At 38.2% G+C, this 23,196-nt stretch overlaps 1 protein-coding gene across 1 annotated transcript in view; it reads left to right on the top strand.

Annotated features, from left to right (window-relative positions):
* The window catches only part of zmat4a (zinc finger, matrin-type 4a), a 181,268-nt gene extending 161,475 nt beyond the window's left edge, over nt 1-19,793 (top strand). Inside the window, exon 7 of the mRNA XM_079814692.1 lies at nt 17,982-19,793. Coding sequence (XP_079670818.1) covers nt 17,982-18,009 — 28 coding nt within the window. The 3' untranslated portion in view covers nt 18,010-19,793. The remainder of the gene's footprint in view (nt 1-17,981) is intronic.
* Nucleotides 19,794-23,196: the final 3,403 nt, after the last annotated feature.

The following is a 23,196-nucleotide window of genomic DNA, read 5'->3' as shown; positions in this document are numbered from 1 at the left end:
TGTCTGATATGAACATGTGACTAATATGAAATGCTCTGTATAGACAATACTACCATTCAAAAGAGTCATTGTTTTCATGCTTTTGAAAAAAAAGTTTCCTTTGCTCACCAAGGCTCCATTTTTTAATCAAAAATACAGTAAAAGCAATTATTTAAAATTTAAATATTTACAATAAGTGTCTTCTATTAATATATTTTTAAATATCATGTGTTCCTGTGATGCCATTACTCAATGTCACATGGTCCTTCAGAATTAATTTTAATATGCTGATTTGGGGCTTTAAAACATGTCTATTATTATCAATGCTGAAAATGGTTGTGCTCCTTGATATTTATGTGCAACATTTATTTAAATGGCCTCCCTTTTGCTGCCAAAACAGCCCTGACCCATCAAGACATGGACTCCACTAGACCCATGAAGGTCTGCAGTGGCATCTGGCACCAACATGTTAGCAGTAGATCCTTTAAGTCCTGTAAGATGTGAGGTGGGGCCTCCATGGATCGGACTTGTTTGTTCAACACATCCCACAGATGCTCGATTGGATTGATATCTGGGGAATTTGGAGGCCAAGTCAACACCTCAAACTTGTTTTTGTACTCCTCAAACCATTCCTGAACCATTTTTGCTTTGTGGCAGGGCGCATTATCCTGCTGAAAGAGGCCACAGCCACCAGGGAATACCATTTTCATGAAAGGGTGTACATGGTCTGCAACAATGCTTAGGTAGGTGGTATGTGTCAAAGTAACCTCCACATGGATGGCAGGACCCAAGGTTTCCCAGCAAAACATTGCCCAAAGCATCACACTGCCTCCGCTGGCTTGCTTTCTTCCCATAGTGCATCCTGGTGCCATGTGTTCCCCAGATAAGCGACGCACACGTGACGTAAAAAATAAAATGTGATTCAAAGGCCAGGCCACCTTCTTCCATTGCTCCGTGGTCCAGTTCTGATGCTCACCACTGTTGGTGCTTTCGGCGGTGGACAGGGGTCAGCATGGGCACCCTGACTGGTCTGCGGCTATGCAGCCCCATACGCAAAAAACTGCAATGCATTGTGTATTCTGACACCTTTCTATCAGAACCAGCATTAACTTCTTGAGCAATTTGAGCTACAGTAACTTGTCTGTTTTATCGGACCACACAGGCCAGCCTTCGCTCCCCACACACATCAAGGAGCCTTGGCCACCCATGACCCTGTCGCCAGTTTACCACTGTTCGTTCCTTGGACCACTTTTGATTGATACTGACCACTGCAGACCGGGAACACCCCACAAGAGCTGCAGTTTTGGAGATGCTCTGACCCAGTCGTCTAGCCATCACAATTTGGCCCTTGTCACACTCGCTCAAATCCTTTCGCTTGCCCATTTTTCCTGCTTCTAATACATCAACTTTGAGGACTAAATGTTCACTTGCTGCCTAATATATCCCACCCACTAATATGTGCTGTGGTGAAGAGATACTCAGTGTTATTCACTTCACCTGGTCATAAAGTGTCTGGTGAGTGTATATACAACGATCAGGCATAACATTATTAAAGGGGTGATGAATTGAAAAATCAACTTTCCTTTGAGCCTTTGATATATAAAAGTTAATCGTGATATAAGAATATCCTGTAAGTTTAGGAGCTGAAAACTTCCTTGTTAGTCAAAGAAAAGCTTTTATTGACACCAGGCCCAGAAAACGCTCAATCTCAGAATATGTTGAAAATACCTCAAGCCCGCCCACCGACTCGTGGAGCTAAACGGGTCGTGCTACCATGCAATGAACATGCCGGTTCCAGCTCATGTGTAAGACATTGCGCGTTTTTTCGCTTCATTTCACCGCGGAATCGATTGTAAAAAAGATGCAGGTCGAGACTAGATTTGCAGACATATTGAGATTAAAACACAATGCTGTGCCTTCTATATTGGATCCAACAGGAATGATGCAACACACTTATGGGAGTAAAACATGTTTTTTATATGTGGTAGTATTGCATTGTTAAAGGCCCACTGAAGTGCCTTGGAACGCGCAGCATTATTCAATGTGTTGACGTAATTTCCCCTATAACGGCTCCAGCTGTTTGCAGCTCCTCCCCTTTTTTGAAACAGCCAATAGCATTTCGTTATTACCACAGTTTGACTAGCCTTTCTGTTTTTTTAAAGCCAGTTTCCTCCGAATCTAACCGTTTATCATCATAATCTTCTCCATATCTCCTTGAAATACAGCATTCTGTGCAGCATTTAAATGGGTCCGATATGTTTTTTGTCTGCGCTGACTCGCGCATATGATCCTCGCTGCGCTCTCGTGTCTGTAGTCAACGGCTCTGCTCTAGACTATGTGTGTGTGCTACTGCAGTGCACGTGAAACTATCGTGAACCCAGACTTCATTCGCCTCAACTGAAAGCATATTTATACAGTCTGAATCGTTTTCTATCGCATATATAGTGCGCTATGGGCCGTTCACCATGTAGAAAATAGTAAATGCGTGAACAACTGACTGTTTTCAGACGCAGTTCAGGGTCTATTTATAATGCTGGGGGCGGGACTTCAGATTCTAGAGTGCATTTGATTGGACAGAAGATTTCATGAGAAGGTGAAGTCTGCGATGATGTCATCAAAATCTGTGATACGTTTTAACGGAAGTGAGAGACTGTAAGCTTTGAATGCTTATATCTCCTAAATGCAAATTTTGTCATTGTTTTGGAACACACCAGCTTATTCCTAACCTTAAGGCTAAGATAATCATACTAAAAGCTAAAAAAACGTTATTTTGATTTCAGTGGCCCTTTAAAGATCGTGTTGATTATGTGTACATGTCTAACTGAACATACCTTAGCACGCTGTCAGGCTGGAGAATCCTTTATTTGAGGTCTTATTGGTTCATTCATGGTCAGACTCTGACTTGTAACATTATGGGCCAGGGCTCGCAAAGCCCAACGTCCCGGCGCTATGTGTTTTTCAGATGGGCTACCACAACGTAAGCCCAGCCTTCCGACGGGCTATCTTAAATAGTGAAATAGCATTCCTTTCTTGCGCGCGCACGTGTGTGTGTGTGTGTGTGTGGGTACGGTTTGCGGTTATATTCACTGATCGGGCCAGCCAAATAATAAAAAAAAATAACATTCCAATCAATCGTGGGTGGATGAGAGATGAATCATTGTGTTTACTTGATAAAGACATTTTGCAAGTTTTGTGAGCATTTCCCCAGACACTTTCAAAACAATTTCCACATGTACTGAGGGGAGCTGATGCTCATTAAATATGCAATTCTTATCCAATCCTAGCCGTGGGCGTTTACTTCCAAGTCTTCAGTGCGGCACGCCCATAGAAACCTCCAGGTGGGCGTTTCTAGAAGGGTGTGACATCACGTGAGAACTATGAATAGCAAATACAAAAATATGAATGGCTGTTTGAAACATTTACATTTTCTTACTGTTAAGAAAATAATGTAGCAGCTGCTTTGTTTACAGGGTTACTAGGGTAACGGCTGCATTTCTGATGTTGCATTAGCGCCATCTGCTGTCAGAGAGTGAATGTGCATTTGTATCATCTCCTTCCCTCGTTCCGCCATGAGCTTCTCATCCATGTTGGGCATGTTTATAGAGTGCGTGCATGCCTCTTTGAAGCAGCATACAGCGATGTAGTGCATTTTAAATGGTTGATGGGAAAACATTTTCTTAATTCATTCTGTGATGTATGGTATTACCATAAACCAACACATCATTGTGCATTCAGAGATGCTCTTCTGGAGACCTCGGTTGTAACAAGTGGTTATTTGAGTTACAAATGCATCAACAAGGCATTTTTGCCCACAGATCTGCCGCTCACTGGATATTCTCTGTAAACCTTAGGGATGATTGTGTGTGAAAATCCCAGTAGATCAGCAGTTTCTGAAATACTCGGACCAGCCCGTCTGGCACCAACAACCATGACACATTCAAAGTCACTTAAATCACCCCCATTCTGATGCTCAATTTGAATGTCAGTGGATTGTCTTGACCATGTCTACATGCCTAAAAGCATGGAGTTGCTGCCATGTGATTGGTTAATTAGATATTTGCATTAACAAGCAGTTGAACAGATGTACCTAATAAAGTTTTCTGGCGAGTGTGTGCATATTTGTTTGATATGGTCACAATTTAATGATAAATCCAGAATTAAGAAATTGATTAAAAGGCGAATTTGAAACCTATTATAGTATCATTGAAGCAAATATAAAACATGCATAATATGATTAGGTTTAATGATGCTTTATGCAGCAGGGCATCCCAATGAAAATGTTTTTTCATAGCATTTTATCTAAAGGCTAATGAACTCCACAGAAGGTTTAAAGTACACTAATTCTGATACAGGTCTCCTCCATTCTCATGAGTTTCTGTAAGATATAAACATTTTAGTGCTGGTTATACACAAGTGCTCATTGACACCCGTGTTCTATGTACATGTGATTTTCTGATTTACACTGAGAAGACAGACGATAAAGAAAAGACCTAGAGACTGTAGGATACGGACAGAATAAGAAAGAGGAAAAAGACACATTCCTTCTCTACTCCAGTATCAATAGGTCGAGCCCAGGCGACAGGCTCATTACCATGACATCACTACACTCCTATTGCACCATTCATCAGTGTCCCACCATCAAAGCATGCGCACAAGAATAGCATGCTTCATACAAAAATCACACCTTCCTCCATTCCCCTCATCAACAAACACTCTTTCTCTTATGCAGTGTGCAGCTCTTCTGATTGGTGTTTTGACAGGTTTCACTAAGCATTGATTGGTAACTGCAACTGTTGTTTCCACAATGTGAATTTCCTTTGTCATAAAGTATGTCTGAGAACTAACAACATTCTTATGGAGAATATTTGTGTTATTCTACTGTGAAAAATGACTTCATATGACCATAATTATGTTCATTCTTTGTAATCCTTTCCAACAAGATCCATTTTTTAATTAGTCTGTGGTTTGGTGTATTTTTACAGCTCTTAGTCACATTTGTAACTAGTGTTGTCATGGTACCAGAATTTCAGTAGTTGGTATAAAAATTTCACAATAATCGATTCTATACCACAGCAAAAAATAAGTTGTATTGATATATGTGTCAGTATCAGCGTGGTACAAAAGTTCTTTCATTAGACATTTTTTTAATTGTGAATGTTTGCCTCAATGTAAACTGGTGGAAACTCTTTTCAAATCCTGATAGCAATCAATACATATACAGTAGGGAGAACAAATATTTGATACACTGCCGATTTTACAGGTTTGCCCACTTACAAAGGCAAGTGTGTCGCTGGGCAATACGGACTTTCAGCTCCCTCCAAAGATTTTCTATTGGGTTCAGGTCTGGAGACTGGCTAGGCCACTCCAGGACCTTGAGATGCTTCTCACGGAGCCACTCCTTAGTTGCCCTGGCTGTGTGTTTCGGTCGTTGTCATGCTAGAAGACCCAGCCATGACCCATCTTCAATGCTCTTACTGAGGGAAGGAGATTGTTGGCCAAGATCTCCGCGATACATGGCCCATCCATCCTCCCCTCAATACGGTGCAGTTGTCCTGTCCCCTTTGCAGAAAAGCATCCCCAAAGAATGATGTTTCCACCTCCATGCTTCACGGTTGGGATGGTGTTCTTGGGGTTGTACTCATCCTTCTTCTTCCTCCAAAACACGGCGAGTGGAGTTTAGACCAAAAAGCTCTATTTTTGTCTCATCAGACCACATGACCTTCTCCCATTCCTCCTCTGGATCATCCAGGTGGTCATTGGCAAACTTCAGACGGGCCTGGATGTGCACTGGCTTGAGCAGGGGGACATTGCGTGCGCTGCAGGATTTTAATCTATGACGGCCTAGTGTGTTACTAATTGTTTTCTTTGAGACTGTGGTCCCAGCTCTCTTCAGTTCATTGACCAGGTCCTGCCGTGTAGTTCTGGGCTGATCCCTCACCTTCCTAATGGTCATTGAATCCCCACAAGGTGAGATCTTGCATGGTGCCCCAGACAGGGAGATTGACCGTCATCTTGAACTTCTTCCATTTTCTAATATTTTCGTCAACCGTTGTTGCCTTCTCACCAAGCTGCTTGCCTATTGTCCTGTAGCCCATCCCAGCCTTGTGCAGGTCTACAATTTTATCCCTGATGTCCTTACACAGCTCTCTGGTCTTCGCCATTGTTCAGAGGTTGGAGTCTGTTTCATTGATTGTGTGGACAGGTGTCTTTTATACAGGAAATGAGTTCAAACAGGTGCAGTTAATACAGTTAATGAGTGGAGAAAAGGAGGGCTTCTTAAAGAAAAAGAAGAGCCTGAATTCTTACTGGTTGGTAGGTGATCAAATACTTATGTCATGCAATAAAATGCTAATTAATTATTTAAAAATCATACAATGTGATTTTCTGGATTTTTGTTTTAGATTCCATCTCTCACAGTTGAAGTGTACCCATGATAAAAATTACAGACCTCTACATGCTTTGTAAATAGGAAAACCTGCAAAATCTGTAGTGTATCAAATACTTCTCCTCGCTGTATCTTCTGTGGAAGTGTCACTGTCACTGTATGATAATTGAAATGAACTGGATTTTTTCCAGAATGGCTGTACAGCTGAATAAAATTATGCTGCATTATTTTCCTGTTTAACACTGTAAAGCTGCTTTGAAACAATCTATATTGTTAAAAGCGCTATATAAATAAAGTTGACTTGACTTGACTTGAAGTCTTAGTGGCAACACCATGTTGTAATCAGCATAATTACAAGCTGGCAAAAACACTCTACTTGGAGCTGTTCCGGTCCTCAGACTCGGATTTATGCGTTTCAATGGTATCAATGTCGAAATGAATCGGCAACAGTCAGGTGGTACAAGTCAGAGCTCTTTGTTTACGTTCATTATTATTGTAATTTTATGTGCTTTGAAACATGATGTAATTTAATGCCATGACATTTTGCAGACTCTGCTCTGGCTGTGTTTTGGCGGAGACATGGCTTTAGAGACGCTCTGAAGGGAGGGTGGGAACTAATGTCTTCAAATCTAGCTTGCTATTCCTAGCCTCTCCAAAATTGCCTACCCTGCCTTTAAATAAAAAGACTCCCACACGGTGACTACAAATCTCAGTTCACTAGCTATCGCAAACGACAACTTAAAGGTACATTAAACTGAACAGTACACAATAAAATGCCTGCCTTATGAACTTCTCATCAACTTTCCCCTCCCCCAGCTATCCTCTACCCCAGGGGTCTCAAACTCGCGGCCCGAAGGATGATATTTTGTGGCCCCCTTCTTGACTTCAAAGTTTAGTGTTAGTGCGGCCCGTGTGTTGATCTGAATAGCACCTTTTTGCTGAGTCGTTGCGTGTGTATCGCTTGCCGCCTCCTTTGTGTGTGTGTGTGTGTGAGAGAGAGAGATTGGCTCGCCCCTCCCTCGTGCAGTATAATTGGTTGACACCGTGTGATTGACAGGAACAGACGAACGAAGCTGATCAGACAGTTGAAATGAATGTGGTCTAACAGCGCTCGTCAATGTCAAAATGATTGAGATGGCCAATCAAATCAAAATAGGCAGGGTTAACATTCTCTTTTGGCTCGTGCACACTACTCAGTCTTCACACACAGACAAGTGCGTCAATCTATCGCTTAATGCCGTTGCTGAGAGAGAGACTATTCTTTCTGGTGAAATCACAAAACAAAATGCAAACGTGTCCATGGTCTTATTATACAATCATTGATGAACATCTTTGATTTTAATGAAGAAAAACTACATGAGAGCGGATTAGAACCCGAAACCTTTGACACGGTTGACAAAAATTCTACCACCAGACCACTAGAGAATTTGAATGTTGTTAGCGGATCTATGTATTTATTCACTCACTCATGTGAAGAATATCGGGACTAATAATATATTTGACAAATTAATGCAAATATTGTTTACTAATAGACCCAAAAAGATTATTTCCCAACTAGAATTAGACCTAGAATTTCGCTCACTGTTCTGTTTGACCTGGTTACGGCCTTGCTGTGAATTAGTCTATTATTTAAAATAAAATTAAAATCATTCATTATTTCATTATTACATGATTTAATTTCTATAAGCTATATTTAGTTCAAATTCAGAGGAACAGTTCATGTTCAAAAGAAACATTCATGTTGAAGAACTGTTAATAATAAAGACTGAGAAGATTGGATCTGTTGTGCTACTTTTTTAAACACTTTTTATGTGTAATACTTGATGCGGCCCAGCCTGACCCAGAGTCTACCTCCAGCGGCCCCCAGGTAAAATGAGTTTGAGACCCCTGCTCTACCCCAACCGCTGCTTTTAACCCTGCTGGTTAATGAAATCCTTTCATCCTGGTCCCTCTCCTGTCTGTCATCTCATTCCCCATACAATTCTCCTGCTCAGCAACCTTACAGCCAGGAAGATATGTCTCCACTCAGCTAGCTGACATCTCTTTGATTCCAGTCTCATCCTGTCTGCAACAAGCTATTTGCCTTCAATCTTGCTTGCCCCATTTTGCAAACACCATCTTGTTTGATTTGTTTGTCTCACACAAGTAGTAAGCTCCCTAGGGTAATCTTGATTTTTTTCAGTGTAAAATAAACATGTCTACACTCCAAGCAGCGATAAAACATGAAGTATTGATTTTGTTACAGTCTGAACAAATAGCCTAAGACAGTCTTCAGACAAAATTGTTTGCTTTTGGCTTCATATTGTGATGAGACACAATGAGAAATTATTATGTGTGACAGAGTATAAAAACAGAGACAGAAGAGGTGTGTTTTAAATTTTTTTTTTGTTTCAGTCCCATTAATCCCAATATCATCTCACAGTAAAAAAAGTGTTAAATTAAATTTAAATTAACAAAATGTTGTATCTCAGTTGCATTGACATGATTCATATGTCAAATGAGTTTCGTCTTTTGAGAGATTGAGATTAATTTGATACATTTAAAAATAATTCTCTTCTCCACTTAACTAAGATACGCTACTTGTCTTGACAAATTACAATGTGGAGAAGACAATCCTGGGATAGTATAGCATTTACTCATACTCATGTTGTTTATTACTGCAAGCCAAACAGGTTAGGATAACATGACAGTGAGTATATTATGACAGAATTTCCATTTTTGCTCATCCAATCCATTCATTCTCCAAACTTCTTGTCCTATGCAAGATACTGGATCCTAGTGAACCCTCACCTTTAAATTGTATTTTATTTGACAACTTTTATCCACAGCAACACACAGTGTATCTAAGGTATACGTTTGATCTACCATGGGAATCAAATCCATGACCTTGGTGTTGATCATGTCATTATTTTCCAGTTGACCTACAGGAACACGATTTAAGATGTAGTATTGAAAGGCATTATGGATGACTCAGACATTAACCATTGCATTTCATCTTAAAAAACACCCTTGTTCAACAGACTTGTTGATCTTATGCAGACAAATCTGACTCATCCATGTCATTATTACTTTGAAGAGTGAAAACGTTGTTTTGAAGAATGTCATATGAAAACTTGACCTCAGAAATTTCTTTTTTTATGGGGTTTTGCTTTGTATTAGATAGGAAAGTGAAGTAGAAAGAAAGTGAAGAGGAAAATAACTCAAACCTGTTTTGTCAAGAGTGGACCAGAGCTACGCACCACACTACTTCTTTCTTTTTTCTTTTTATATTAATTTACCTTCCATTTTTTACAGGTGGTCTTAGTGTTTTTACTGCTCACTATGAGCTTTACTTTTATTTGCTTTTAAATATAAAGATAACATGCAGAACCTAAAAGGGTTTTCTGCAGCAATGCCATAGAGGAATCTTTTTAATTCCCCAAAGAACCTTTCAGTCAGATGTTAAATGGATAGTTCACCCAAAAATTTAAATTAGCCCATGATTTACACATCCTCAAGCCATCCTAGGTGTATATGACATTCTTCTTTCAGACTAATACAATCGGAAAAAATGTCCTGATTAATCCAAGCAATTAAATGGCAGCCCAAAATTTGAAGCCCAAAAAAGTGCATCCATCCATTTATTCGTAAGTTGAATACGGAAGGCGGGCTGGCGGAAGCTATATTTAACTTTATAATGTGTTAAATATGGATATTTTTCTTACACAAACGCATCGATTTGCATCTGAAGGCCTTTATTAACCCCCTGGAGCCGTGTGGAGTATGTTTATAATGGATGGATGCACTTTTTTGGGCTTCAAATTTTGGGCTGCCCTTCACTGCCATTGTAAAGCTTGGATTAGCCAGGACGTTTTTAAATATAACTCATATTGTATTTGTCTGAAAGAAGAATGTCATATACACCTAGGATGGCTTGAGGATGAGTAAATCATGGGGGAATTTTTATTTTTGGGTGAACTATCCCTTTATGAAGAGCCATTTTTTCCAAAGATAAAGGCATTGGGTTTCCATGAAGAACTCAACACCAATGGAACCATTGCACAAAAGGGTTTTTGTTGTGAAAAAGATATAACTTACCTGATATAATCAAATAAATATCCAAGACAAACTAAAATATTTTGTCAACAAATTACAATTATTAACTTTTTAAAATAAAATAATGGAATTTTTTGAATCATTAAAATTATACTCATTTTTGAGTTTGACAACAAACACATCGCTAAATACAGCTATACAGCATAGTTAAAAACATAATAATAATGAATAATTTCTGAACATTAACTCTCAGTCATTATTCACCCTTTTCTCATGGTTTCTCAAAAGAATTCATAAAAGTATAGAATATAATGGCATATTTCTAATAGGGGCTCATTGTATCGCAGTGTTACAACGCACCCTATCTGCACAACTGGGATTTAAACCGTGGCTTGTGTCTTTTGCTGGTTAGATCAGCATTAAAGAACTTTCTCAACTGTTAAATAACAGATATAAGTTTAAAATAATATCGGATTTGTCATATTTTAAATAAACACAAAAAACAGAGATGAAACCTAAACTTAAGTAAGAAATTTACTTTTGCTATGGTTAAATAAATGTTCAGTAATATCTTCCAGAGATTTTAAAATTTTGGCGCTATTTCTTCTCGAAATAATGTTGATATGGCAAATAGTAAATACACTAAGTTTCGTCATTCTGGCATGTTTGGAAAGTGTTAAAACATGCGTGTTACAACTAACCCCGCGTTAGGTTGTGCCCCGCGCTCCCCTATATTGTGCAACAGCAGCATGTCTTGCTCACAGTAGCATGTCGTGTGTGTGTGTATGTATTGGTAGTAGCAAGTCCCGTACTTGCTCTGCAGCAGCAGCAGCAGCAGTGTAGCAGATCTAACATACCATCATCCATTACCATGCCAAACAAGCATAGTTGTCATGAGAGAAATTTACTTAATGAAAACAAGTTCTTTCATTTTTTTTTTTTTTTTATATCAGTATTGACTATTTTTTTTTTATTATGTACTGTAAATGTCTAACATTCTACAGTGTCATTCTAGTGGGCAGATCCATTCTGAGGACCCTACACATGAAGAACAGCATTTAACATACACAATCCCACAACTTCAATGCAAATTTTATGATCCAAGTGCTTCCTCCATTTTACATCACAGCTGAGATTGCAGAAGATCAGACCATGGCTCTTTGATGTCTCTATCCTGAGACACCCACCCTCCACTCAGAAGCTTAATAGGGAAGCTGCTTGAGCATTGCCTTAGGAGAAGAATGAATCACCACTGCTGCAACTCATTTACTTTCAGGGTCCCGCTGCCCAAGTCCTGCTCATACAGAGGTCTGTGTAATTGAATCACACATAAATGACCCTGTGTCAGAACCAAAAGTACAATGTCACCGTGACATTTGAGGAAATATTTGTTTCATTTAACACTTAGTTTTCTTCACAAAACTGAAAAGAAAAGCGCATTGTTAAATGTATTTGTTCAGAATCTCAATTACTCTGCAAGGTAAAACCACACAAAACACTGCACGGGTGTAAATCGGACCATTCCATTGTACTTAAGCTCAGCACTTGAAAATAACACTGGAGGGAGGAAAGAAGGGAAGGTAGGAGGGAGAAGGTGGATGGAGGTCAGCGTTTGTTTGGCAACAGCAATTTAGTTTGAACGTGGGACCTAAAGCTGTGAAGATTATTATGTAAAATGTAGCTCCAGGCTACCTCGTTTTGCTTAATTTGGAATGTGAGAACTGTAAATTATTAACTACGGCTAGCGTGTTTTGTGAAGCTATTTTAAGTGTAAAGGCAGCAAGTTCAAATGCTGTATGAAACCCTCATGATGAAGGTAGGCCTACAGTATGTCTTCCGCAGAACAAATTTCAGCTTGTGAGCTTGACCTGTTAAGTAATCAGAAACATTTTGAAAGTAGGATAAAGCTTACTTTTGTCATAAAAAAAGGAGTTAAAATAGTGGTGTGGCCAAAATGGATGCAAAATGAATGTATTTCATTGCTTGGATTATTTTTGGCCACTGATTAAAATAGGCAATAAAGACAATAGAAAAAGACACGTTTTGTGCGATGACCTTTTTTTATATATATATATATATATATATATATATATATATATATATATATATATATATATATATATATATATATATATATATATATATATATATATATATATATATAAATATATATATATAATTTCCAACTAAACCATTACCCATACAGAGTTTTGCTTTGTTGTGCATTAAAGGTGCAGTATAGAAGTTTTTGAGGTAAAAATTACTCCTGGCAGTTTATGCCATTTGCTCAGACATCGTTTTTTGCATACATATATGACTTTAGGACATTCTTCTTAATGTCAGTGGGTCTTCTTGGCATGACAGAATGACAGATCTGCTCTTATATGGTGATCACAGGCAACCATGCATATACCTTAAACCATCAAAATCATTTTTGCAGAAGAAAAACATTTTTCAAACACAGATGCAGATAGAAAGGCCAAGGTTCTACACAAAAAAAAAAAAAAAAAGGCTCTTTATGGCAAAAATGGTTCTTCGTCGTAATCATAGAGGAACCACTTTCGGTGCTATATAGCACCATATCTTAACATGTTCTGTATATGGTAGCGGTGCTATATAGCACCTTAGTCAAAGAACCAGTGAAGAACCGCTGAAGAGTGCCATATAGAACCTTTTTTTTTTAGAGTGTATCGTGCAAATTTAAAAATGATGCATGTGATGCATATACTAATGTAACTCTCTAAAGTAGTGTATTGTTCATTTAAATTCAAATATATAGATATGCTGTAAGGCTTAATACATAAATGTTTTATTGTGAAAAAGGTTTGCGAGGAAATAACACACAAAAATTGAAATGGCACTTTTACAGTATATAAAACAACAGTTGTATTGCATTCAAGCAATTATGGAACAATTAGCCACTGAACTTATGGTCAAAGAGAGGATCTTGATTTAAGGCTTGAATTGGAGACAATTTGGGGTGGGGGGTCTTCCTAGATTGTACTGGGCTGTTTTAAATAGATTGTGTGCTAAAGAATTTATGTGTATAATCCTCTGAGGCCTGGCATTTGGAAATGAAGGATGGTTTTAGTGCTGAGGCATGGAATGCAAATTGCCCTTTGAAGAGGCATCTGGGGTATTTCATTACTATGGCAGAGATAAACAGTCCTCTCCCTCTCACTGTATCAAGTGACCTGAACCTCAGCAGAGTCCTTCGAAATGTCACATGAAGTGGTGTTTTCGCAGGATTTTTGTGTCCATTCTTTGGCTCATGTTGGTTGTAACAATAGCGGAGCACGTCAAAGATTAAGGCTGTGTTTAAAAGTCGGAAGTGCTCTCGCTGGTGCTGTTATTGCTCCATGCAATCAGTTCTAGCGCTACTCTAATTGTGTGCTTAATTTAACATAATTAGCCATGTACACGTCTGTTCCTTTTCATACGATGCACTATTAATCAGAACCTTTATCAAGTCTCTAATTTCACCTGCTTGATACTTGCATTTCAAAGAACTGCAAAAAATATTTTGTTTTGTCATGGATGTTTTTAAAGTGGTTACTTTCACATTAATTCGCTTAGCAGATGCTTTTATCCAAAGCAAGAATGGTGTATTGTGTTTTCAAATATACATTTGGATTGACATCAACCTTAGCACAGACTATTGTAGCATTTTCTTCAGCCATTCCAGTCTTAATCTGATTGACTGTTTAGGGCCATTGTCCTGCAAGCTTCGATTTAAGCTAAAACAGGTTGTCTTGCTTTTTTTTTACCATCCATTTCTCTTTAGGTAAGGTAGGGATGTTGATCATTTAATCAGTTTTATCCCTCACATTGCTGCTCAGACACAATCACTATCGTTTGACATGGTTCTTTCTGAGTAATAGCTTCTTTTGTGGCACCGTCACCTCCATACAGACCACCTGTTCTGCAGAGCTCTTGATATAGTCTACTGGTGTACATTGACTTTAGTCTTAATAGCTCCTACAACTCATTACTGGCTTTTTCACGGCTTCCCTACCAAGTCGTTATCTTGCTTGTGTGGAGAGTTTTGAATGACAACCGGTTCTAGGCAACATCTGGGTGTATACAGACTCTCCGTGATAATACACAGTGCCCACAAATCTCTAAGGAATGTTCTTGAGCCATCAGCTTTCCTTGAGATAGCGTAACTGTTGGATAATGATCCCTTATAAGTGTGGAGTTATCCAGAAAAGATATAGGATATTTGTCACTTGAAACTTGCAAGATTCGACAAATTCTACTCAGCTTGTAAGCAACTTGTACTAAATGACAACATTTGATAGCTATGCCCAGCAGGCACCAGACGTCAATATGACGTTAGATTGACGTTGGACCCCAACGTCGGACAGACGTTGCATTTTGGTTGAAGATGAAAATCGGGTTGACATCAGAACATAACATCAGATTGACGTTGGGTTCTGACGTCAATCTAACGTTGGATTCTGACGTCAATTCGATTTTCATTTTCAACCAAAATGCAACGTCCGTCAAACGTTGGATGTTGACGTCAATCTGACGTTGGGTTCTGACGTCAACCCTATTTTCATTTTCAACCAAAATGCAACGTCCGTCAAACGTTGGATGTTGACGTCAATCTGACGTTGGGTTCTGACGTCAACCCTATTTTCATTTTCAACCAAAATGCAACATCCGTCCAACGTTGGATGTTGACGTCAATCTGACGTAGGGTTCTAAATACAACACCAGATTGACATCAACCTCCAACGTTGGACAGACATTACATTCATATTGAAACTGGCCATTATCTCATTTGTCATCAGCCTGTGGATATAAAAAGAAAAGGATTTAAATGTCCAAATAATTAATAATACATAACACATTATGAACCGGTTGTCATAGTTTTTGTCAGGTTCGTCATATCTAATGCAGATGTCACACTGGTTCTACTCTGGTACTCATGGGCTCACCCATGCCAGGTTTTTATCTTCTGGCAACACAAGGGATAACATGCAATTCCAAAATCTAAAACCTAAAAATCTCTAAACATTTACTTAGGTCTGTTGTGAATATGTACACAAAAAAAGAGAAGAAACAACAAACAACTGACTGAGCAAATATTAGATGGAACCAAAAGCAATGGTTTTGGATATTTCACACTATGAATTCAGTGATATCACCAGTCTGTAATCGTTGTTGTTGCTGCTTCTTCTTCTTTGCTTGTTTTAATCAAGAGATGCTGTACTCATTCAGGAGATGTGTAATAGCGCCCCCTAATGTATAACATGGAAAGTGGAAAATATCGTAGAGATAACAAAAGACAGAAAAAAAATCACTCACGACTCTTGACGGAATAACTTTTAATAAGGGTTAATCTATATTTATATGCAGTGATATATAATTTAATGCAGACTATGCAGTAATATTTTACATTTGATTAATATTTGTGTACCTGAAAATCTAGTTTAGACCTATATTAAGCTACATCATTTGTATGTTTGTTCTGCTGTGCTGTTGCTCGTAATTTGATTATTTGTTCTTATTTTATTACTGATTGTCTTTAACAATATTTACAATATATATTTGTTTGGCTAGTAGTTTTTGGAGTCATAAATGTATTTATTAGGTTACATGGATCAAAAACCACAAAAACAATACTGGGCTTATTTATTTTATTTACTACTTTTTTTGTGGTGGGGCCAGTGAAAATTTTGGCAGGGCAAGTAAAAAAATCTTTATATAAAAAATTTGTCCTTATAAAAAATACATTTAAAAAAAACAACGGACGCGTGAGCTCCATGTAGAACGGAAAAGGTGACAATACTAATCAGACCGCCTACTGCGTGCCGCGTCTGACAACACCACGTATCCGTAACACGCCCGCTCCTCAACACTAGTAGTTTCGGGAGGTCTACTCCACTAAAAATGTGTTAAAACCAACAAAATATCAGCGTCTAATGATGTTAGAGTTTCCTGTTTCATGTTAGAGTTTCACAACCTAAAACTAATCAAATATCAACGTCTAATGATGTTAGAATCTGAAGTCAATATGATGTTGGCTTGAGACGTTAGCTCAACGTTAGATTTTGGTTAGTTAATACCACAACCTAAAACCAACAAAGGATCAACGTCTAATGATGTTAGAATCTGACGTCAATATGATGTTGGCTTGAGACGTTGGTTCAACGTTAGATTTTGGTTAGTTAATACCACAACCTAAAACCAACAAAGGATCAACATCTAATGATGTTAGAATCTGACGTCAATATGATTTTTCTTGAGACGTTGGTTCAACGTTAGATTTTGGTTAGTTAATACCACATCCTAAAACCAACAAAGGATCAACGTCTAATGATGTTAGAATCTGACGTCAATATGATGTTGGCTTGAGACATTGGCTCAACGTTAGATTTTGGTTAGTTAATACCACATCCTGAAACCAACAAAGGAACAACATCTAATGATGTTAGAATCTGACGTCAATATGATTTTTCTTGAGACGTTGGTTCAACGTTAGATTTTGGTTAGTTAATACCACATACTAAAACCAACAAAGGATCAACGTCTAATGATGTTAGAATCTGACGTCAATATGATTTTTCTTGAGACGTTGTTTCAACGTTAGATTTTGGTTAGTTAATACCACACCCTAAAACCAACAAAGGATCAACGTCTAATGATGTTAGAATCTGACGTCAATATAATGTTGGCGTGAGACGTTGGCTCGATGTTGGATTTTGGTTACTTTACAACACAACCTAAAAACAACTAAATATCAACATCAGCTGACGTTGGTATTGGACGTCAAATTAACGTTGGCATTAGACGTTGAGCTGACGTTGAATTTTGGTCACCTGATGTCGTAACCAAAATGTAACCAAATATCAACGTCTTATGACGTTGTGTGCCTGCTGGGTGGCTTCATCCTCGAGTTGCTGAACTGATTCAAGTTTTACCATGTAACACCAGTTCAGAGCCATAGAATATTTCTTGACAACCAGAAGAAAAATATCACCAATTTTCCACCGTTTTACCGTTCCTTTTGAAGATTTGTCTTTTTCAAGGGTGAAAGCCACTTATCAATATTTCAATGTAAATATTTAATGAGACGTGAACATGGTTCACAGGATATAGAAATGATTATTGGTGGCAAATTACAGACCTCAATCAAAATTTCCCCCTTCTCTCTCTCTCTGCATCTGCGTAAAGCATTAGAGTCTGGGTTATGGTAATGTGTAATGACATAACACCCTCATATTTTTTTCACAGCACATTATTATCTTTTGTTCCAGTGAAAATTTTCACAGATTTTTCCAGCCCTGTCATTACAGCGAGAAATGGATGGGTACTTTTGTGTTGAGTGCGGGGTACATTTACTGTGTTTTGACTTTAGTTTTTAAACCTGTCTGATAGAGACAAGGGATTGAACACCAACCACTCCAAGCCCTAAAGCTCGAGATCTGAAAGGTTTTCCTTGAGCTTTCCGATTAGATTACAGGGTTGGATAGGTGAAAATTTAAAGGTTTCTACAGTACAGTGGTTCTCAACTGCAATGAGCATTTTGCGGTATCATCTGACCTTCTGAACTTTATTTTTCTCTTTCTAGCCTAAAAAATCAGCTGTGCGTCCAGTGAGCCAGTGGGGAAAAACTAGATGATTGGATTGATGTCAGACAAGCTGTAATCAGCTTGCCCAGGATTTTCTGCCTCTATTCTGCCCTCTCTCTCTCTCTCTCTCTCTCTCTCTCTCTCTCTCTCTCTCTCTCTCTCTCTCTCTCTCTCTCTCTCTCTCTCTCTTACTCTGTTGTCTTACTCTCAACTTGACTGCAAAAGAAGATTGAAGATCCTCTTAAAGTCAGCCTTTAGTCATCCCAAAACCCTTTCTCTACCTCCCAGCCTCCTCTACAGCAGCTCTCCTCCTCATGACTCAAACACAGACATCAGGCTCTGAATCTCTGGAGGAGATGTGACTTCATCCAGTGACACCCATCTGGTACTTGTTCTGTTATTGCGCCAGAAGTTTATATAGCTAAACTCAGTCAGTTGTTGTGTGCATGACTGAATACCGTACTTGTGGTCACTTTCTCAGCTAAGCAATATCTGTCCAAAAATCTGCCAAATCGATCGTTAAAATCATAACAGAATGAACATAAAAAGAGAATGCACTCTATAGAAACTGTTTGTCCACATTTTACTTGTATGTCTCTCATTTGTATGCACAATTTGTTGTTTGTGTGCAAACAATACACGTTACAATACAAATATCTATGTGTTTTTGGCCCTAGAAATATGGGCATTTGGGGCAGGGTTCTACAGAAACAACATTTACTAGATGTGTTTGTTGTATGTGTATGTGTGATCTGTAGATAGCTGTTTGATGAATGGGCATTTGAGAATATTTATACGCTAATGTGAGCCTATTTAGATTTCTGGTCTGGTTTTTAATACATTTTTGAAGTTTTGGACAGAATGAAGTTATAAGTCTTCAGAAGAAGATCAGAAAACACAGATCAAGCAGCTAATCCTTCATTGTCCATCACTTATTTTACATGCCACTGTGAAAACAGGTTAGATGTGTACAAACTTACTGTAATAATTGATTTTTGATAATATTCTAATGATACTTCAGAATTATTGTTATTATTATTTTAAAAAAGTATTTTAAAAGAGATTAAATATAGTTATTCAATTTGAATAACTTAAATATAGTCATTATTCATTTGCACTTCTGCATTTCTATTCTTTGTTTAAAAATAAAGACTAAAAATGGGAGTTTACTTTAAAACTGAATTAATTTATGACTCTCTGGAATACTTGATTCTGATTGTGAAATCCAGGAATCCTTTGCTCTGTGTTCATGGTCTGTTTCTCGGTTGTCTCTGCAATTGAGCTAATATAATAATTTCAACCAATATCAACTCAAAAATGTGTACGTTAAATGTACAGTTACATGGTCATTATCCCAAAATAATCTCCTTTAGGGTGATGATAAAGGACACTTGGCGCTTTTTTTGTGATAATGGTTGACTGTCCATTATTCCTTCCTTATTTTACTCTTTATAGAAAGATGTTTATCCCTTCATAAAATCAAGAAAAAGCTAGATATCTTAATTGACACATAACACTTTATCAAAGCCAGATCTCTAGAACAAAAAAAATACCATTATTATGTTCATTATTTAGCCAAGTGTGGTCAGATGTTATCAGACATAATGTATATAAAGATTTTATTATTAACAAAGAACAACTCAGTGCACAAATAATCACTGCTCTGTCACAAAGATGGAATAATTCGTTTATGCATTGTTTCATTGGAACTAGTGTGTGTTCCCTTTAATAAAGAGAGCAGCTTCCTGTTCTCTCCCTCTTTGTGCTCTGGGTCATGTGATCTACTGTGTCTAAAAAAATAAAAGGCACTTAAAATCACTTCTGATGCAGTGTTTTGATTTTTATCTTCATTCATTATAAAGACATTTACAGTAGATATGCTTCTTTTATAAGCTCAGTGGGTAATTTCTCTGTGGGACATCATTATTTCCCAATTTTAGCTGCAATGAGTGGCACAGGTTCATAATTCACTCCACAGTGAGCAAAGGCCTTCGTCAAATGTAATTAACATTCAGACGTCCCATTTCCGACACTAATTAAGCTGCAGCATGACATGAAATTGCCTGCCAGGATCACACTATGCTTCTGATACTTTACCTTAGATACCAAAAAATCAGCTGGTGCACTTTCTATCCTCCTTTCCCTCTCAAAGGACCGATATTCAGACAACCATGTTCACTCCAAGCACCTCTCCACCTTCAGTCTCTCTGCGAGTCAAAGCCATTTATTTGATAATGAACTTTTCTAATGAAACGTTCCATTGCTGTGCCCCCCTTTCATGCATCCTGACCCGTAGAGATAGATTATTCTAATTAAGTGATGCCGGCAACGGCGGCAACTCATCAGAAGGCCTGAGTCATTAATTCTGCTCATGAGGAAATTTAAATAATGGAATGTAAATGGGGAATGCTCCCAAAAGGGATCTGACTGTGTGGCGATGTTAATGTGAGCAAATGACACTGTGTAATAAGCAGCTCTGTCCATCCCAACAGAGTCCAGCGACTGGCCTGAAAAAATAAAGAAATATAACACATTCCTAAGTTCAATGTGAAAGCTTTGATGTGCTTTCAGTTTCACTCAGGTTTGCTTACAGGATGGCAGAGCTATCTACGTCCACCTGATTGTTATTTTTGGTATACAGGCAAGTGCCTTTTAGGCCCCATAGACCGCAGCTCACTAGAGCCATAAATAATCTAGTCCTCCAAGCCCCTGTTCTGTGTCCTTGCACTGGAAAAGCAGATCCATTGGAAGCCTGAAACGATCAGAGGTATCTGTTTTTCCCATGTTTGTGTTTTCGAAGAGCATCCACGTTGTGGAAAGCTACAAAAGTGAGAATGCACATGATATCAACCAAAACCATAAGATGGTTTTAACTACTAAATAACTGTACGCAAGGGAGTAAAACGTGATGGAAAGTGTCTATTGCTAGTGCTTAATAAGGATGGCATGCTGGCTCAGGCCAGGTTGATGTAACACTCAAATGTGCTTATCAATTTATGGAGTTGATTTATAGCTTTCTAGCTTTATATACTTTACATGTTTGTAAAGAAGAAGAAAAAAAGAATATGTTAAATGGAGATTATAAATATTTTTAGCAAATATAAAAACACATAGCCAAAGATAAATATAGATCCGTCTTTTGTGATACAGGGTAAGTAAAAAATTAGGAACTATTTGACCGACTTGCTAGCAGGGAAAAGCAACCATTGTTGAACCTTAGTCTCCACTGCATATGAAACTATTCATTTAAAACGTTATAATTTCCTTCTCTGTTTTTGCAAATGGATTTTGGACACTACATGCAAACTCGATAAAAGGCAGGGAAGTAGAATAATTAATCCCAATTAATTTTCTTTACGCATAATTTCTAAAATCTATAAATAAATAATAGATTACTCTAGAGCAGGGTTTCCCAAATGGGGGTAGTGAGAGAACGGCAGGGGTTCTGCAAGTTGACGAAAAGCTAATAATTAATGAAATCTTAATGTCAAATGTGTAAAATAAGTAATTTTAAAATTAAAACAAAATATGAATTATGTTTAAAAGATGAAATATGTTTTGTTTACTTGCATGTCATGCCCAGTGTTACCACAGTTACTTTGAAAAAGTAATCTGATTATTGATTACTGATTACTCCTTTAAAAAGTAACTTAGTTACTTTTAAAATCAAGTAATCTGTAAAGTTACTAAGTTAGATTACAAGTTACTTTCTTAGTTACATTCAGCAGTTGCCGACAACACCCCTGCCACCTCAACATTAAAATGACAATCGTTTTTGCCAACACTCACTTTATTGGAAGTGCATTTTTAACTGTAACGTCAACAATGTATCTCCTGACATTTTAAGTTGAAATGAAAAAATATTTCCTGGAAAAAAGTGTTTTAATAAAAAATGTAATAAAGACAGTCTTTCTTGATTTCACTTAATATAAATACTCTCCCCGAGACGCAAGAAGAAAGCAAAAACATATTTTTACTAAGGAAAATGACTAAAATAGTAACTCACAGTGACTTGGATAAATTACTTTAATCTGATTACTGGTTTGGAAATAGAAACACGTTAGATTACTCGTTACTGGAAAAAAGTAGTCCGATTAGAGTAACGCGTTACTGGCATCACTGGTCATGCCACTATTGACCAACACCAGAGAAACTGAACATGAATATCTTGTTCCATTTTTTGAAAATGTATATTTAAAATCTCAGGAGCTACTACCTCAAGTAATTATTTTTTAGGTCAAAGGGGATTGGCTGAGAAAAATGTTTGGGACTCTCTGGTCTAGGGCATTTTACTGCAAAGAAAAAAAATCCACAAGCACAATCTCACATAAACAGGCACAGGTATATAATCTGTGGTAAAACAAGGCCAAGAGCCGTGGGAATGGAGCGAGGCTGGTGGCACCACTGTTAATTAGAGTCACACTGGTTTCGAGTCCCACAGAGGAGCTCTGGGAGGATAAAAGTAGGAGTGACGGCAGTGGAAGATGAGAGAGAGGACCAGGCCTGGGACATTGACGTTGGTGTTTTATTATGTTTACTGTATATGCAGCAGTCGTCCTTGAGGGGCTGCTGCTTTACTTTCGTTTTGTGTTTGTTTATTTTTGGATTAAAGTTTATGTTGAATGTTCGCCAGTTCCGGCCTCCTTCTTCCCAGAACACAAACCTTGTTACAATCTCCGTATATGACAAGAAATGTCTTTGGTCTTTGGTTTCAAGACACCTGAAACTTGCCCACACCCACCTTTCTATCCTATCCATACCGGCACTTCTCACATGTTAAAGGCCTAACACACACACACCCCTGGATTTCAACCGAGGGGGGACCCCTGGCACTTTTTTTCCCCACTTCAAGCACTGTTAACAACTAACCCTAATGCTCATACACAGTCACGAACATAAATGGAGTGAGTCATATTGAGTAGGTTTATGAATGAGGAGAGAGCAGAATAGATTAGCTGCTGTCTGTTCCAGTTAGCGCCAGCATGGCTGAAGCTCAGGCTTTAGCCAGTGGGAGACGTCCAGGTTGTCAAGGTACATCCATCCAGCCCGGCATAGGCATTATAGGCTCGTGTCTATGCTCGCACGTCCAGATATGAGGTAAGTCTGGCCCTCAGCCCATCCCCCACACTACCCCTGTCCGTCTATTCGTTGCGGCACTATAGTGGTTATTTGCTTTTAGAGTGCATGTTTGTAAACAGCTCCATCTCTCCCTCG

The sequence above is a fragment of the Gobio gobio genome, assembly GCF_949357685.1.
Source record: "Gobio gobio genome assembly, chromosome: 4".
Lineage (NCBI taxonomy): Eukaryota > Metazoa > Chordata > Actinopteri > Cypriniformes > Gobionidae > Gobio > Gobio gobio.
This window is presented reverse-complemented; position numbering and strand designations above follow the sequence as displayed.